The sequence below is a fragment of the Hoplias malabaricus genome, chromosome X2, assembly GCF_029633855.1.
Source record: "Hoplias malabaricus isolate fHopMal1 chromosome X2, fHopMal1.hap1, whole genome shotgun sequence".
Lineage (NCBI taxonomy): Eukaryota > Metazoa > Chordata > Actinopteri > Characiformes > Erythrinidae > Hoplias > Hoplias malabaricus.
Window position 1 is genome coordinate 1,301,878 of NC_089819.1, and position 18,005 is coordinate 1,319,882.

Here is an 18,005-nt window from a genome sequence, read left to right on the forward strand (position 1 = left end):
TTTTAGCAAATAAACACTTACTGCTCAGATAAATAGCTTTTTAAATCTCTGGTGCCTAAAATTTTTGCACAGTCCTGCATATTATGTTCATATAATTCTTATCCAGCACTTTCTAAATAAAACCTTTATGTAAAACTTACACTGGGTGGATATGCTACTATAAGGCTTAATGCTGTAAAAAGCTCTTTTGAAACACTGTACTCACACACAACCTTCGTGGTAAAGGTGGTTGCTGTTGGCAAGGCTGAAGCTGGCTAATGTTGGATTCTGTGTGCTCTTCAGAGAGCTCATGCGTGTGTTGCCATGTGAGGTACTGTGGGTGCGCCTAGTCAGAAGAGGACAGCAGCAGCACAGTTGTTTGTTGAACTGTTTCTGAAAGCTCTTGCTCAGCAGATAGAGGGCAAAGGGATTAACACAGGAGTTGGTGAACGCCAGGATGCGAGCACACACACTGGCAATGAAGTGACTCATGGATGTGTCCACCTCAGAGTAGCGGTAGGAGCGGTAGAGGTAGATCACGTGACTGGGCAGCCAACAAATTGAGAAAAGTGCCACAAATACCAGCACTGTCTTTGCCAGCCGCTTTCTTGACTCAATCTGAGGAATGCAGAGGGAAAAGACATTACAAATATGCCTATTTTTATCAAATGAAAAATTGTATAGGTCAAACTTCATTACTTAAAAAGGTATACACATAGAGCACCAGCAACAAACCAAATAAACAGGTCCAATTATTCTGTCTTTTTAATGAACAAGAGCAAAGAGAAACTAGGCAAGCCTAGTTTAGCCGGACCTCCATAGCCATATAGTCATTGTCACAGAGGTTTTTCTGGTATTTCATAAACAGGAAAGCTCAAAATGCATACCCTTGTCATTCGAAGTTCTGGAGACGCTTTGGTGCTTCATATCAACGACTTTATACCTTGCTTTTGAACATTTCTAAAACCAAGCACCTTAACATTTTATCAACCAAGTAATCTATACTTGATAAGGAACAGGGCATCGCTGGGAGCTAGATATTAATTACTGACTTACATTTCTGTAAGGGTCTGACTGATAAAACGGTGCTATAACAAATTCACAGCATCGTTGAGTAACACCTCACTCTGGTGTTCTGGCTTTAATAATCCGGAGATTTTGTCAGTTGCATATAAAGTTAAACAAAAAGCTGTGCAGAGTAACTGTTACGGGTTGTATGCCTGTGTCTCTTCTTTTCCTTTTCTTGTTGTCTTGCTATCCCTCCCTGTCTTTAGGTGGAGCTGTGGAGATTTCTGGTATTGCTGGCTACTGAGGTGCTTCCTGTGTCTGCCTATAAAAGAAGCAGGAAGCTGAAGATCGGAAGGCTTTTTTTTTTTTTCCAATTGTATACTTCTGTGTATATCTGGAGACTGTGTGTTTCCTTGTGTGTGTTAGTTGTGAACTTCTGGAGACTGTGTGTTTCCTTGTGTGGGTTGATTGTGTTCTGTTTATTATTTTTGTGGTCACCTGTGTCGGAAGGGGGTAAGCGCCTTTTGAGTTTATCTATTTTCCCTTGGTTTATTGTTAGATAGGGAGTCAGGGTTATTTATTGTCTTTTATTTGTTTATTGGTTTGAATGGCAAAGTTAGTGTTGGGTTATGTTTGTTATTTTGGCCGTGGCTTACCCCTGGAGATATGGCTTTAAGTTTTGTGTGTTGTTATAAGATTTGTTTGTTTGATTTTGTTTAATATCCATATTTTCTTTGTAAATACATTTTTTTCATTTATTCTAAACTGTGTGAGTTTCTCTTTTTTTTTCCTCTTTCTACTTTATTTCATTCACCAATATACCATCTCCTAGACCGAAACGTAACAGTAACTTACTCATCAGAAAGTCAGTAATGGTGAGATGTGTCTGTGTATTCCTGTCGTTATAGGGACAGGCAAGATGACTTTCTGTTTGTTAAATATATAGTAGAAAACAAAGAGCTGGGTCACAGAAGCATTCTCCAAACATGAAGAGACTATGATAAATATTACCTCAACAACGTTCAACACATTTCTGTTCAAGGTGCCAGTAAAACACTGAGCCACACCGCGGTGGATGGTGGACCTACAGCGCTGAAGCAGCGCAAGTGTGTCCCAATTTGGCTCTCAACTCTCTGACCCCCTGAACACTTGAACACTTCATTTTTTAGCATTTTTTAGGTCCCAAAAAGGGTACATGTCCAGGGAAAAAAGGACCTCTGGTCACCGCCGAATGGTTCCAAATTTGATTCACAAACTGGAATGTGAAATATGGCTGAACTAACAACAGACGTTGTAGTGGCACCACCTTAAGTTCTCAGTCAGTCAGTCAGCGCCTCTAGATATGCCTCTTCTAGGCCAGGGATCCGGCAAAAATTTAAATGACTGCACAATATACAGTTCACCTACTGTATCTTCTGGGGATTGGTTCCAATCCCCAGATTTTCAAAATCATTATATAAAATGGAATAGTATTTGCATATAACCTATACACATCCTTTTGTATGCTTCAGTGTAACACTGGATTAGGAACACCTACACTGTATCTACACTAACTGTCCAATTTATCAGTTTCACTGACATACACTTATACACTTGTAGTTCTACAATTACAGACTGTAGTTCACCTGTTTCTCTGCTTACTCTCTTGTCCCCATTTCACCCTGCTCTTTAAATGATCAGGACCCCCAAAAGACCACCACAGAGCAGCTATGATTTGGGTGGTGTATTATTCTCAGCGCTGCAGTGACACTGACGTGGTGGAGGTGTTAATGTGTGGTGTGTTGTGGATCAGACACTACAGACCTGCTAGAGTTTTTAAAATCCTCTGAGTATAGCCCACCAAATAAAAATATCCTGCCAACAGTGTCCTGTGTTCACTAGTGAAGGGCTAAAGGACCAACAAAAATTACGCAGCAACAGATAAGCCACGGACTCTGACTTTACATATGTAAGCTGATGTATAACAGAGTGGAGAGTGAGAGAACATAGTGTTCAACAACTCCAGCAGCACTGTTGTGTCTGATCCACTTGTACCAGCAAAACAAACATTAACACATCACCACCAGGTCTGTAACTAGAACTAAAAAGTGCATGGAAAATGGTCAAAAAGATTTTGAGCTTGTAAAACAATATTCACAAATATATGAAAATTTGCAGTTGTGTTTGAGCAAAATTATTTTGAATGAGCAAATATGAAACAAAAACGAATACTAATAAATAATAATAATATTTCACAAATAAATATTTTTAATACATAGAAATAAATTTTACATTTGTAGAAAAGATTGCAATTTGCTAGTACAAACCATGCCCATAAAGGCTGAAACTGGAGGTGAACTCATATATATTTCTTGGGCAGAAGTTCAGGCTGGCTTTGGAATACATATAAATCAACCTCCAAAATTTACAGGCATGCTTTTCATTAAAAGCTGCAGAATGGTCAAGGGTGGGGAGGTACTTTGGTTGGTGTCCTGGATCCTGGACAGGTGATTGAAAAGGGGTTATTGAGTCCAGGAATTAATAAATTAGTGTGTGACATGGTAGAGGAATAGCATTAGGCCGAGTACACTGAATGTCGTTTATTGATTATTGACAAGTGTTAGAGTGGAGGAGGTTGGCACAACTGGGTAATTGGAGTCCTCAAAGTGCCGCTGCAGACAAAGGGGTACCAATTACGCAATACAAAAGAGTCAGAGTTGATTTTCAAGGTAGTTGAGATTATCGAACTGGACGGAAGTAGATCAGTAGCTACCATAAAAGTTGCCGAATACTACAAAGGTGGCAGCATTAATAAAATTGAGATGTCCTCAGTTAGCAGGTATGCCGTAAATGTGCCGTTCTGGTAATATAGTGGGAAACTAGAATTAGGAAATGAGAAATCTAAAGGTGATCTAGAGGGATGATTGGTATGGCAAAATAAGAAGCTCCAAAATGGGAGCTGACAATCAGCACTGCATGAACAGCAAGAGAGAGAGAAGGCATCTTGTCACATGGGACTGAACCCTGAAAGAAACAGAATCTGAATGGTGCTGTAAAGCTCAAAAGTTGACTCAAGGATGGCAGAGATGCCTAGATGACGATGGTGTCGGATGAGATTGAGGAAGACATCCGAGGGAGAGGCGGCTTCAGGTGCCTGGATCGCTGGACAGGAGCCTGGTTCACAGCATCACCTGAGGAAAGAGAATGAGCTGGAAGTAGGGGCTGGGAGCAGGGACTTGCAAGGCAGGAAAGGCAATAAGGTATCAGGGCAATTGCTTTCCAGCTCAGACACAACCAGGAAGAGTAATATGACGGTGAGAAGACAAAGGTCATGCGGCCTGAATGGCCAGAGCAGTGGGGAAGCTGGCATGACAACGACTTATTGCATCCCCAAACATGAGGCAGTCACATAGCAGTTTGGCCAGAGATGGGGGTAAGGGGAGGCTCTAAGATGCACGCTGGTGATGGAGGCAGGGGTTCACTCAGGAGGCCGCTTGCAGCGGGAGGAGGAAAAGCAAGAGAAAGCTGAGGCTCGAGCGGGAAAACCTGGAACACGCCGCAGAGCTTAAAGCAGTCAGAGCAGGAAGCAGACATGACAATGGACGAACTCAAGGCAGGCCCATATTTAACAGAAGGGGGAAATGGGAGACTCTGGACAGATGATGGAGGCAGACGTAAGGGTTGAATTGTGAACACTGGCTGTAGCAGGAGGAGAAACTGAGGCTGTGTGGGAGCCGGTGGGGGGTAAAGCTTTTCCACCCTGTCTCCAAACTTTTTCTTGTATTCATCTATCCAAAGGAGGGATTTGGTTTCATATGCTTTCCACAGCCACCCTGAACACCTCCCCAAAAACATTTGAATTCACCTCCCTTTTTCAGCCTTTACAGGCGTGGTCCGTACTAGCAAATTATACTTAATTATATACCATCTGACTGCATTTCTTTTATTAATATTTCAGCACAACTTTATGTCCTCTATACTAACAAATGGTTTCTATAAGAGCTGTGATTGATTTTTGTTTTAATAATTTATCATAAATAAAATAAAAACAGAATACAATGATGCATATCATTTACACCCTATATTTCATTGAAAATATAGCAAAGACAATATTTTAAATTTTGAAACTGGAAAATGGTTTTATTTTTATTATAATTATATATTTTTTTTACATATTTGCCCAATTTAAGTTTGATGCCAGCATCACCTTCCAAAACAGTTGGGACAAGGAACAACAGCATAGCTTCAAAAAACAATTAACTATCTCAATTACAGCATTAAATTTGTTATCGTTTTAAACAAAATGTTTAAAAATAAGCGCCACTTATTTTAGCTGCAGGATCTTCAGCTGGGGACCATCATTCCCCAGAACATATGGTGGTGGTGACACAAGTCTTTTCTTTGTACTCATCAGGGTGTATTTACAGCCAGAGCATACAAGGGCTTAACTATTAATATGCATACCAAATAGTTAATTATGAATTCATATTAGCATAAAGGATTGTAGTGTGCAAATTAGATACATCTATTTTCATATGCACTGTGCATTTGACCAGATGAAAAAATTCCAGCTATATATAACTTCAGATTTCATAATTATGGGCCTTAGTCCTATAATTTTAGTCATATTAATAACCAAGCCAGTAGATATGATATGCTCTTTAGCAACCTGGTTGTGTTTGGAAATTTGTAAGCAATGTGAATACTGGTTTACCACTGGCTCTTAACCAATAAACAAACACAAATATACGTTGTAGTTATGGTCATTATTTCTGTTGTCAGTAATAGTAAATGTATTCTTTCAAAAAGCTTCAATGCCTTGTAAGAATTTGGAGTAGCTCACCTGTCTCCTAATAGCTATGTGTCCTTCCACAGGCATGTTTATTGCACTTCGAATCAGACTCCTGGCGATGAAGAAGTAGTATACAGAAATGATAAAGAGAGGAATAACATAGAAAATAAGAAAGGAGGCCATGGAATGAATTTTGGGGTGCAGGTTTGATGCATGAGGGTATGGAGCACATGTTTTGAAGGTTTCATTGGTTTCTGAGATGTGGAAAGTATGCAGGTCTGAGAAGATTGCTTCTGGGATAGCCAGGACCATAGAGAAAAGCCAAATTGCAGAAGCCCTCAAGCAGATCCTAACTGTGGCATGGGACACTGGGATGTCCATTGGTTTCACAATTGCTTTATATCTGAGTGAGAAGAAGAAGAAGAAATTCTTAATCAATAGATGTATGCTCTTCCTTAAAACGGGTAACGTAGTAAATACAATTACTGTATTTAGCACCACTTTTTTAAAATTAGGGTGCCACAAATGTTTGTCTATACAGAATCCCTTTGATTAGTAAAAGCAGTGTTTTTCAACTATGGCTTTATTTGGTTTGCAGACATTTGTACTGGATTACCACGTGATGTACGAAATATACGTGGGAAATTTAAGGGTTGGTCAAAACAAACATTTATTAATATGTTTATTAAGCGTAATGCTTGTGGAAGGCCAAGGGTCAAAATGACAACACATTTTATTCATTCATTCATTCATGCATTGTCTATACCCACTTGTCCTCTTCAGGGTCCAGACCATTTCCAGAATCACTGGGCACATGGCAGAAACACCCTGTAAGGGGCGCCAGTCCATCACAGGGCACAACACACTTATACATTTCCTCACAGTTATGGACACTTTCCATGGCCAGTTCACCTAGAGGCATGTGTGTTTGGACTGTGGGAGGAAGCTCTGCACACATAAAAAAGGTTGGTTCTACAAAGGTACTTTAGTAAATAAAATGGTTCTATGCTTAATCATTTCCTTTAATAAAGAATCCTTATAGAAACAATTTTTCAGTGTAGCACCTGTAAAAGAAACAGGCACAGACATTGGAAAAACATGCCAGAGATGGGATTCAAACCCACAAATCTAGGACACGAGCTGTGTGATAGCGACAATACTTGTTGTGCCATTATGGTACTACAATTCAAGACAAAATTCTACAAAATTTGGACAGTACTTCATATGCAAATAAAAACAGCATACATTTCATTGTAAGATTTTGAATACTTGCCTTAGAATGTTTTTTTTTTTTTTTTTTGTTAGAATTAGTGAAATGTAAGACAAGGATTGTAACGTTTTCAAAAACACTAAAAAGGTGATACTGGTACATCAAATTAAGCAATTAGGAATGGTATTTATGAGCAATGGCTTGTCAAGGCTCAACTAAAAATGCATTAGCCAACAATTTACCAATATGGAAACATTCTTCAATTCTTATTTTTTTGCCCTTTATAGAGTATATCATCATTAAAACATTCAGGCATGCCGGAGAAATCTGTTTGCAAATGGCAAGACTAAAAAACCTTAACTGAACATCTGTGACCTTCAGTCCCTCAAATACCAGCACACCCTTGTGATGAAAATTGCTGCATAATCTCTGAAAACTCATATGTCAATAAAATCCAAACAATGGTTACAATTGTAAAGGCATTTATCACTGAAAGAAATGTTCACATATTTGGAGCAAAATGTGCAGCCATCCAGTGAATGCTTCTCACAAAACACCAAACCTCATTCTGCACCTTAAGACAGCATGGCTGGAAAATTTTGTGTAAAAGTCTAACATGCAGATTTAAAGATTTTATAGCAAGATTTTACTTAGATAATTATACATATTATAAAGTTAGATATAATCAGAATAAAAACAAAAAATTAATAATAAAAAACAAATAAGAAATAATATATATATATTTTTTTACAAAGTAGTAGATGTGAGTGAGTTTGAAGAGCAATGTGTTGTTCAGATTCTCCTTGATTGCATGAATTTGTTAAATCAACAGCACTTTATTTAAAATCATTATTTATTAACTGGTGAAACTAGGTATTGGATGATAACTTCAAATAATACGGACTGCCACAAGGATAGATTTGGAAAAAGTTAAACAACACATTCACACACAGAATATCACACTTACTGGAATAATGTTATTTGGTTTTATTCTAATGTTAGGCATTATTCGTTGTTTGTTTCTTAGCAGATAAACACTTACTCCTCACATAAGTAGCTTTTTAAATCTTATAATTTCTGGTGCCTAAAACTATTGCACAGTGCTGTAGATCTTCAGTCCGAAAATGAACAATACTAAAAACATTTGTTATGTACACACCGTTTTCAAAAAATTGGACAATTCCTAAATATGAATATAATACTACATGTTAAATATATACAAATTTAGAAACTGATGTCTGTAACACTAAACACAAGCTGTGACAGATTATCACTAGGTCCCACCACCATTTAATTATAAATTTTAATAAGTTGAGAATTGAATATACTATTTGTTAGATATAAAGGAATAGCAAAGAACTTTGGGATTTTCTTCATCTACACTGTTAAAAATAAATGTACTACCGAGATTTCTTTAGGCAATGCCATAGAAAAACCACTTATAGAGTTCTCCCCATGTCAGTGTGGGTTTCCTCCGGGTGCTCTGGTTTCCTCCTATGGTCCAAAAACACATGTTGGTAAGTGGATTGGCGACTCAAAAGTATCCATAGGTGTGAGTGTGTGGGTGAATGTGCGAGTGTGTATCGCCCTGCGAAGGATTGGTGCCCCCTCCAGAGTGTGTTCCTGCCTTGCGCCGAGTGATTCCGGGTAGGCTCAGGACCCACCACAACCCTGAATTGGATGAGCACTTGCAGATAAAAAAATGAATGAATTACCACACAAACTCTTTTGTAATTTGAGTTGTTTAGTTTTGTAGCACTTTTGGTAATGCAGTTAGCTGCCTCCCGAAATTGGAGACATTCCACCTTAAGTGATCTAAAACAGCAAATATAAGGCACTATTACCCGTGTATGGAGCAGGAATAGAGCAATATCCTCTTCTTGGTTTGTGCTTTTCAAAGTTTGGAGTTTTCTCTGTTGTGTAAAAATTCCATATACCTTTGCTCTGCTGTGAGCATACATGACCGAAACAGTTTTTTTTTTTAAACCCATTTACTGACACCAGGGCTTTGTTAACACATTAGACCAGTTTTGCGTGAACACAACCTGGAGAGCTAGCTATAAGTAAGGAAACATGTTCAGAATTTTATAAAAGCTGTTTTTAGATTGAAACTGTAAACATCACCTTTAACTGACAAAAATTACAAAGACTTCCAATGAATGTAAGTATATGCAAATTATTTAAAACCCAAATGTTGAAACTGAGAACTAACTGTATTAAAAAAAAATGTTATATATATAGTAGTGTTGCAGTCACACAGCTCCAGGGACCTGGAGGTTGTGGGTTCAATTCCCGCTCCAGGTGACTGTCTGTGAGGAGTTGGTGTGTTCTCTCCGTGTCCATGTGGGTTTCCTCTGGGTGCTCTGGTTTCCTCCCACAGTCCAAAAACACACATTTGTAGGTGGATTGGCGACTTTAAAGTGTCCGTAGGTGTGAGTTAATGTGTTGCTTGGCGCCCTACAAGGAAACCTACGCGGACACGGGGAGACCACATCAAACTCCTCAAAGACAGTAACCTGGAGCAGGACTCTAGCTGTGTGACTGCAACACAATCTGCTGTGCCATCGTGCAGCCTGTGGGGATTCAAATACATTTTTTCCCCTCAAACAAACTGTTCCACCTTAAATGATGTGGAGCTTTTCTTCATATAACCATAAAATAAGTATATTCTAAAATAACCACAAGCAATACATATTTGTGGGTTTTAAACTAATTAAATTTGTATAACATGCTTCAAAATAATCTTTTTAATTTCACAAAAGTCTCATTCATTTTGTTAATCTTGTGTGCTATTCTTGCATTTTGGCAATGCAAAATGATCCTCCCACTTTATGAGTACTTTCTGGCCTGTTTCAAAATCTCATAATTACTAACAGGAAACATCACTAAGAGACACAGTCAGGGGATGAACAATTACTATTCAAATGGTTTCACTTAACGGGGTGAGTGTAAAGCTGCTGTCTCTTTTATGGATTAAAGATACTGATGTGCACTGCCCAGTCTGGAAATGGTTGCTGGAAATTTTTATTTCTGATTAATTAGGTTTTACTGTCTACTGAATTAAAGGGTTATTGACCCTATTGACAAGTGACTTGCAAAAATCTTGGCAATAGAGTGTTCTATCTCTTTTAAAACTTTCACAGAGATGATTAATAAATCATTTCACTGTTTTCTGCCAAAGCATCAGGATCATTAATTCAGATTAGCAATTGTTTCAGCTTCTGGTTTTCATAGAAAAGTTTTAATCACTTTTTATCTACCAGTACTTATTTGATTAATTTTCTAAATATGGAGCCCAGTTATCAGTAGGCAAATATTCATATTTACTAATGAAAATGTGCTTTTAAAAGATGTATATGTCATGCTCTCATGACATATGCTGTCATTGTGGCAATTGATCATTATATTTTAGGATTTTTGGATTTGGAGTAAAAAATATTTTACAAAGTAGTCAGATAGCAAGACATAATCCAGATAACTCAGGGAGTTTGCAAAGGCAATATCTGTCATTGTTTTACCTCTCACTATAGTGTCCACAGACTTGGGCAGGGAGAAGGCAAGCATGGCTGTTTTGTGTCAAGCCACAAGATCATTCTGTTTGTTTCAGGAGACTGTAAGGTAAATGTTCTATGGACTACCATGCCAGAATGACTTTCAAGGAAGACAGTTACACATTTTCCTGTCTTTAGTAACAGAAAATTGTATACATAATACTCATTTGTAAGCCAGTGGGTATTTGCCCAGTGGATCAGATTATTAGAATGTTTTGAACCTTTTCTATATTTAAATTTATGCTAATATAGTGTGAAATGAATGTTTTAATTTCTCTTATAAAAGAAATTTGACTTTTTGGGACCTAATCTTCAGGATTTAGACTGGTCACTTTCAGAGACATCTCCACTTCCCCCAACTAAGATTGGAGTTTGAGATAGCACCCAGAGAGGGTCATAAATTAAAACTACAGGCCACTCCAGGCCCTGTTTATGACCCAAGGTCTCTAAAAGGGTCAAGAAAAGGATTTGACCTGAGCCACAGAGATAAATACTCACATAATCATCAACTTTAATTCCCAATTTCTTCTCACACATTTCAACGACTGTTAAAACTAAAGAATCAAACATTCCTAAATTCCTTAAAATCCTTAAAGGTTTATCACATGGCAAACAATGTTGCAAAATTTAATTCCAGTTAGACAATCAAAACTGGAATTATAAGCTTATGTTTAAAATGACCTTTTGCACGAACTTATTCAGGAACCAAGGTCATCACATATTGTGTTAGATAGTGAAATAACTGTGTTATTTAGTTTAAGATTTATGTAAAACATGGTTTTGTGTGTTTGCCTAGCAGTGATGGACAGTAACGAAGTAAATGTAAATACTGTACTTGTTTGAGTGTATCTGTATTTTACTGAAGTATCTCCATTTTGGGCAACTTTAACGCTACTACATTTCATACCCAAATATCTTACGTTTTACTCTACTACATTATAAAAATCTGCTGTTCCTTTTGTTGTGTGTGGATAAAACTATAACATGTCTGAACAAATCTCACGGCTCCGTACTGCTCTCCGCGAGTCCCCATTGGCAGGAGATGGATGGATACAGTTGGAGCGCTAAAACAAGTGAACCTAAAGTTTCTCTGCCTACAACTAAGTAATAAGGCAGATTTTTATTTTGACTGTGGTGCATATTTGATCCTGTAAGTACAAACTGGATTCCAAAAATGTTGGGACACTAAAGAAATTGTGAATAAAAACTGAATGCAATGATGAATGATGTGGAGGTGCCAACATCTAATATTTTATTCAGAATAGAACACAAATCACAGATCAAAAGTTTACACTGAGAGAATGCATCATTTTAAGGAAAAAATATGTTTCATGGCATCAACAAATCCCCAAAAAGTTGGGACAAGGCCATTTTTTACCACTGTGTGGCATCCCCCCCTTCTTACAACACTCAAAGGACGTTTCTCAAGTCTAGAAATAGGAATGCTCTCCCATTCATGTCTAATACAGGCCTCTAACTGTTCAATCAGTTCTCCTACGTAGCCATGATGTTGTGATTGCTGCAGAATGTGGTCTGGCATTATCTTGTTGAAAAATGCAGGGTCTTCCCTGAAAGAGATGACGTCTAGATGGGAGCATATGTTGTTCTAGAACCTGAACATAGTTCTCTGCATTAATGGTGCCTTTCCAGACATGCAAGCTGCCCATGCCACAAGCACTCATTCAACTCCATACCATCAGTGATGCAGGCTTCTGAACGGAGCGTTGATAACACCTTGTGTTATCCTTGTCCTCTCTGGTCCGGATGACATGGCGTCCCAGTGTTCCATAAAGAACTTCAAATCGTGACTCATCTGACCACAGAACAGTTTTCCATTTTGCCACACTCCATTTTAAAAGAACCCTGGCCCAGTGCAAACGTCTGAGCTTGTGGAGCTTGCTTAGAAATGGCTTCCTCTTTGCACTGTTTCAGCTGGCAACGGCGGATGGAACGGTGGATTGTGTTCACTGACAATGCTTTCTGGAAGTATTCCTGAGCCCATTCTGTTATTTCCTTGACAGTGGCGTTCCTGTTTGAGGTGCAGTGACGTTTAAGGGCCCGGAGATCACGAGCATCCAGTAGAGTTTTACGGCCTTGACCCTTACGCACAGCAGTTGTTCCAGATTCTCTGAATCTTTTGATGATATTATGCACGGTTGATAATGATAACTTAAAAGTCTTTGCTATTTTACGCTGGGTAACACCATTCTGGTATCGCTGCACTATCTTTCTGTGCAACAATGGTGGAATTGGTGATCCTCTTACCATCTTGGCTTCAGAGAGACACTGACACTCTGAGAAGCTCTTTTTATACCCAATCATGTTGTCAATTGACCTAATTAGTGTTAATTGGTCTTCCAGCTGTTCGTTATATGCTCAATTTCCTTTTTCCAGCCACTTATTGCTACTTGTCCCAACTTTTTTGGGATTTGTTGACACTGAAATTTTGAATCAACATATTTTTCCTTTAAAATGTTACATGTTCTCAGATTAAACTTTTGATCTGTCATCTATGTTCTATTACGAATAAAATATTGACATTTGCCGTCTCCACATCATTGCATTCAGTTTCTATTCACAATTTGTTTAGTGTCCCAACTTTTTTGGAATCCGGTTTGTAATTACTTATTGCAATCCTTAGAACTGTTATGAATTAAGAAAATGGTTTATACCATTCAGTTAGGTTTACAGATCTGTACTTAGATGTCCACTTCAAATGGTTTGCAGGTTTATTTAAGTGTATAACAATTTACAGTGTAAATTAACACAATAATTGAAGCGAGGTCAAAACCAGAAATATTCCAAAACCTGAAAATAAGTACAGCAAGATAAAGTCCAAAAGGCAAATGCAAAACACAGAACCGAGTATCAGGCAAAAGGTCAGAAAATCTAAAACGTATTTAAATAACAGATGGCTCAGAATGGCAGAAATAGCTCAAATAATAGGCCTAATTTGCAGCTATGAAGACAAAACAGAGTTTAAAGGAACTCTATGTAATAATTTAACCTTAAAAACACAGCTTCAAAATTATTGTGATGCTTCCATGAGCTGTAATAGGGAGACCAGAGCCTCCCTCCTCCAGCACTGCAGAAACTGCATGTTTGGAGGAGGACATAGGCACATTTTTCCCATGTGTTCCTGCTCCTTGCTGCAAGTTTTAAAATATTTTTTTCCCCTGAAATGTCTTTGTTTAACCTTTTTATTCATTCTGTGATGCCCAAACCAATGTCTGAGGAAATCTCTGCTGTGAATTTGCTGCTGTCCGCAGTCTCTGTAGCATGGAGGATTTCATATTTTTTGGAATTCCTTGGTTCAACTTGAGCCATGTTTGTGTGACTGTGGACCACTCACAGTCACCTGCATCGATGCAATGAGTAGTTAGTTATATCTTTATGAGTGCCCTACGGTGTAAGTTCAACGCAAAATCATAAATTGGGCTTAATACTCAGGAGACAACAACCTCTGTTGGTTTGGAGGGGAAACACATTGGGTATATGTGACATTTGATGTGACATTCATTGTATTTAATATTTGGCTGTTTCTGTTGTGTTTCAGTGTGTGATGTATGAGACTAATTGATGACATTCTATTAAAAGACGCTAGAGTCTGCACAGGACATTAGAACCAAAATAAATCATGGTATTTTTACTTTCGATACTTTGGTACATTTAAAAGTACGTTTGTACTTTTGCTCAGGTGGAGATCTAAATCGAGGACTTCTACTTTTACTGGGGTAATATTCTACATTTAGTATCTGTACTTTAAAAGTACGTGGTTTGTGTACTTTTTCCACCACTGTTGCCTGGTATGCGTGTTACTTTGCTTTGCAGACTGGGGCCCAGCTGCCCTGTGCACTTACCACTTATCCCTACCCTTATATTTTGCCTAAGGGAAGGAAGACTCAATTTTTGTTAGGGTACTGCAGAGTTAGTGCTACCTGGCCCTTCAAACTAAGATTTTTCAGCGGCACACACTTCACTCAGAGTGTTTTCCCAAGATACATTGTGGCAAGATGGCTGACAGAAACCCACACATTTTCTTTTTAAAAACTAAGATATACATTACATTTTTTAAATGTAGTTTCAATTCTTTATGACCCTTTATAATATACAACATTGCTAGTAGTATACTGATGCCTCTGTAGTTAGTTAGTAAATGTCCCAACACCACTTTGTTTTCTGACACAACATTTAAGGTGGAACTGTAAGGTTTGATTAAAAAAATGCCAAGTAAAAGATGAACTGAGCTTTATGTCACAGAAGTGTAAGAAGTTAGGAACACTTTTGAAGGCATACGATTCTCTAAATGTAACTGAATTCCAGACTACCAGAGCTGCTGATGACATGTCATGCTCCTGATGGGTTGTCCCATTTCATTGGGAAAGAATTCAACCAAAAACTCAGCTCCAAAAGGCAATGTAACGCTTGACAGAAGGAGTAGGGTTAAATATAAGAAATAGGATTGGCTCTGGGTTTTTCATTCAGTTTAGTTGCCCCTTACACTCCCTTTAAGGAATAAAGACCTTAGACATGCACTTTAACTGAAAACAGAACGAAAGTAAGATGTTCATGATTTTATGACCAAATGTATAAAGTCTAGCACAATAAAATTGTAATGCTTGGATACAAAAAAAGGAGCAAGAAAAGGCAAAAATGGAGATGGGTTTAATGAATAAGAAAGGAGATATAGACAAGAACACGGAATGAAAGAACACAGGAAGACAATAACTCAAAATGAACAACAAAACGCAACATAGAAAGAGGATAAAAAGGGGAATAGCAGGGAACACCAGCAAAATAATCAAAGGACATGTGACAAGGCCGTGGCAAAGTGAACACAACGATGCAGATCACATGGCTAATGAAAACAATTACAAAATCAGATCAGAACAACAGAGCAAAAAACAGAAGGGATGCCAATATGACAACAATAATCATGGTTTAAAATATATTTGGAGGTCAAACATTTTTTTATCTGTTTATCTTTGCATTGTCTAACAAAATATAAGCGAAATATATTTGATTGTATCTTTAGGAAAATAATACATTTTATTTTGTTGACTAAAACAAGCAGATACTTTGACAATTATTTAATAACTAATGCATTGAGAAGCAGAGTGGTAGAGGGAACACTTTTACTCAGATGAAGCAGACATTCAAATCTCCGACAGAAAACACAGCACCATTCATGTGGAAGAAAAAAAAAATCTTAGCCAAACCTGTTGTCGCTCATCCATTATTAGCCACCTTCTAATTTCCCCATTATCAATGTACATAGTCATTCATGGTTTTCAAACCAGTGTCAGACTGGCAATGTTTATTTTGACTGAAGTCATTCGATTTTCTAGCAGGTGTTCTGAGTTTCCAAAGACAGCCATTGGTCATGTTTCATATTTGAGGTGTTGGCTGACAAAATACACTTCTCTACTTTAGAGATATTTACACAAACTCTCACCGCGACCCTGAAATGGAAAAGCGGAAAAGAAGATGTATGTATGTATGTACACAAACTCTTTGGACAGGCATCTGCAGCAGGATTTTACATAAAATATTTGAGTACACTTTCAAAAAATGGTGGGGATGAAATCAGTCATTTCAGTAAGTGGGAGGGACGTGTTCCCAGGGTACATGGTGCCCAGACAAAAAATTAAGCCTAGCCTGTCTTATTGAGGTAGGTAGTGTTTTCCACACTGCTATACAAAGCAAGGATTTCAAAACATAAAAATAAACAAACTGAAATTATGCCACAATGTCATGGATCAAAATAGGGTTGAACAATTTAGAGTTCTACATTTAACGCCTGGACTGTTTAAAGGCACCCTGCTGGATAAATTGTTTCTGTAGGGTCTGTAATGGCAGTGAAAAAGAACAAAAATCTGGGACAAAAGCATGTACATCACCAAGCAGAGCCAATGAAAAATTTTAAAAAATGTAACAAGCCTTTAACTGCTTTTTAGGTACAACCCTTTTCTACGGGTGTTCGGGTTCATTCAGTAATGGGCATTTTGTTGTGGGTTATGCCACCACTCTCAGAAAATCTCACACTGTGGTGATACACCCAGAAAAACCATCACTGTGGTTCCCTCAATGGTACATATTCAGTGCCTTAAATTAGGTAACATAGCGGTAAATTTTAAAATAGAGTTGATTTCACACTGCACGATTTAAATCTATTCTACACAAACCTCACAAATCTTCACATCTCCTCCTGGAGAAGGGTATCCAATGTACCTTTAGGAAACAAAACTAGACTCTGAAACCACTGTTGTTTAGACTAGGGGCACGCAAATTTAGCCAATGTGCACTGGGTTTCTCCCACAGCCTGAAAACGCATGCTGATAGGTGCATTTGTTGTGTTAAATTGTCCAAGGGTGCAAGTGACTATTAATTAAGTAATGGTGTGATGCCCTGGTGCCCTGTCCAGGATGGGTCCGTGCATTGCACCTAATGACTTCAGGTACACAAGTAAACTCACCAGGGTTAAATCAACACTATTAGTGTTAACATTATTACACTAACAGTGTTAATTGAACTAATTAAACTAATAATGAACAAATGAACGAACAATGTATTGTGTGTGTGTGTGTGGTGTTGAGTATAAATTCTCACCTGTCCGCCGCAAGCGCGGTGAGTGTAAACACAGACACACCGACTGAAGTGAGTTGTATGAAGGGGATAAGTTTGCAGCCCACCCTGCCGAACAGCCAACGATCCGCCAGATAACGGCTCGCGTCCACCGGCGCGCAGGTCACCAGCAGCAGCACGTCCCCCAGCGCCAGGCTCGACATGAAGATATTGGGGACGCTGCATAGGGACTTCGCCGTGCAGAAGGTGCGAATGAGCGTTACGTTGCCCACGAGCCCCACCGCGATGATGAGCGCATAAACAGCGGCGATAAAAACGCCCGCCTGCCACAGAGACGAGCTCGTGGCGACCACCGCGCTCCTGTTATACTGAGAGTTTTCCTCATGCATCGATATGAAGGTTTCTTCTGAAGACATCTTAGTGTTTTGGCATTTTTAGTTTAAACGTGAAAGTTGTTTAGTCGCTGTGTTTCCTCTAGTTAATTCACCCTATCGATTCGGTTTGCAGCAAAGGTCTCCAACGACACGCTTCTCTGTTTGTCGTCTTAGTGTAAGTGACGCTTCTTCACAGCTCAGCACCTGGAGGCTGAGTGCCTTTGTGCGATTATCTCTTTTAAACTCAGTAAACTCCGCCCCAGCAGCAGGATTGGAGACGACATGCTAGACCACAAGACTCTCAAACGATAAATACGCAAAGAAGCCCCATTTTACACTTCCATTTCCTAAATGTGCTTTGGTCAAAATGCCACAAAGATCCAACAAAATACCATTTCACTGTCTAAACAGCAGTGATATTCAGGCACTGGACAGAGAGACAGGTTCAAACAGATATGAGCTCCAAAGTGATTACATTATTAAATTCTCAATAACTTGATTTGATTAGGCAATGATATATTTTTTAT

At 38.5% G+C, this 18,005-nt stretch overlaps 1 protein-coding gene across 1 annotated transcript; it reads right to left on the reverse strand.

Moving 5' to 3' along the window:
- Window positions 1-201: 201 nt before the first annotated feature.
- Window positions 202-17,645, reverse strand: LOC136677342 (gastrin-releasing peptide receptor-like). The gene is made up of 3 exons (XM_066654869.1): window positions 17,129-17,645; window positions 5,810-6,161; window positions 202-597 (listed from the first exon to the last, which is right to left on the reverse strand). The coding sequence occupies exons 1-3, from the start codon at window positions 17,518-17,520 to the stop codon at window positions 202-204; spliced, it is 1,140 nt and encodes a 379-aa protein (XP_066510966.1). The 5' UTR covers window positions 17,521-17,645.
- Window positions 17,646-18,005: the final 360 nt, after the last annotated feature.

What these genes read in the sequence shown, in the direction of transcription:
- LOC136677342 (XM_066654869.1), bottom strand. Translation starts at nt 17,520, where the DNA reads ATGTCTTCAGAAGAAACCTTCATATCGATGCATGAGGAAAACTCTCAG. An exon ending in ACCGCGCTTGCGGCGGACAG is followed by an intron (nt 6,162 to 17,128) that starts GTGAGAATTTAT and finishes CTTCTCACTCAG; the next exon opens with ATATAAAGCAATTGTGAAAC. An exon ending in ACATAGCTATTAGGAGACAG is followed by an intron (nt 598 to 5,809) that starts GTGAGCTACTCC and finishes TGCATTCCTCAG; the next exon opens with ATTGAGTCAAGAAAGCGGCT.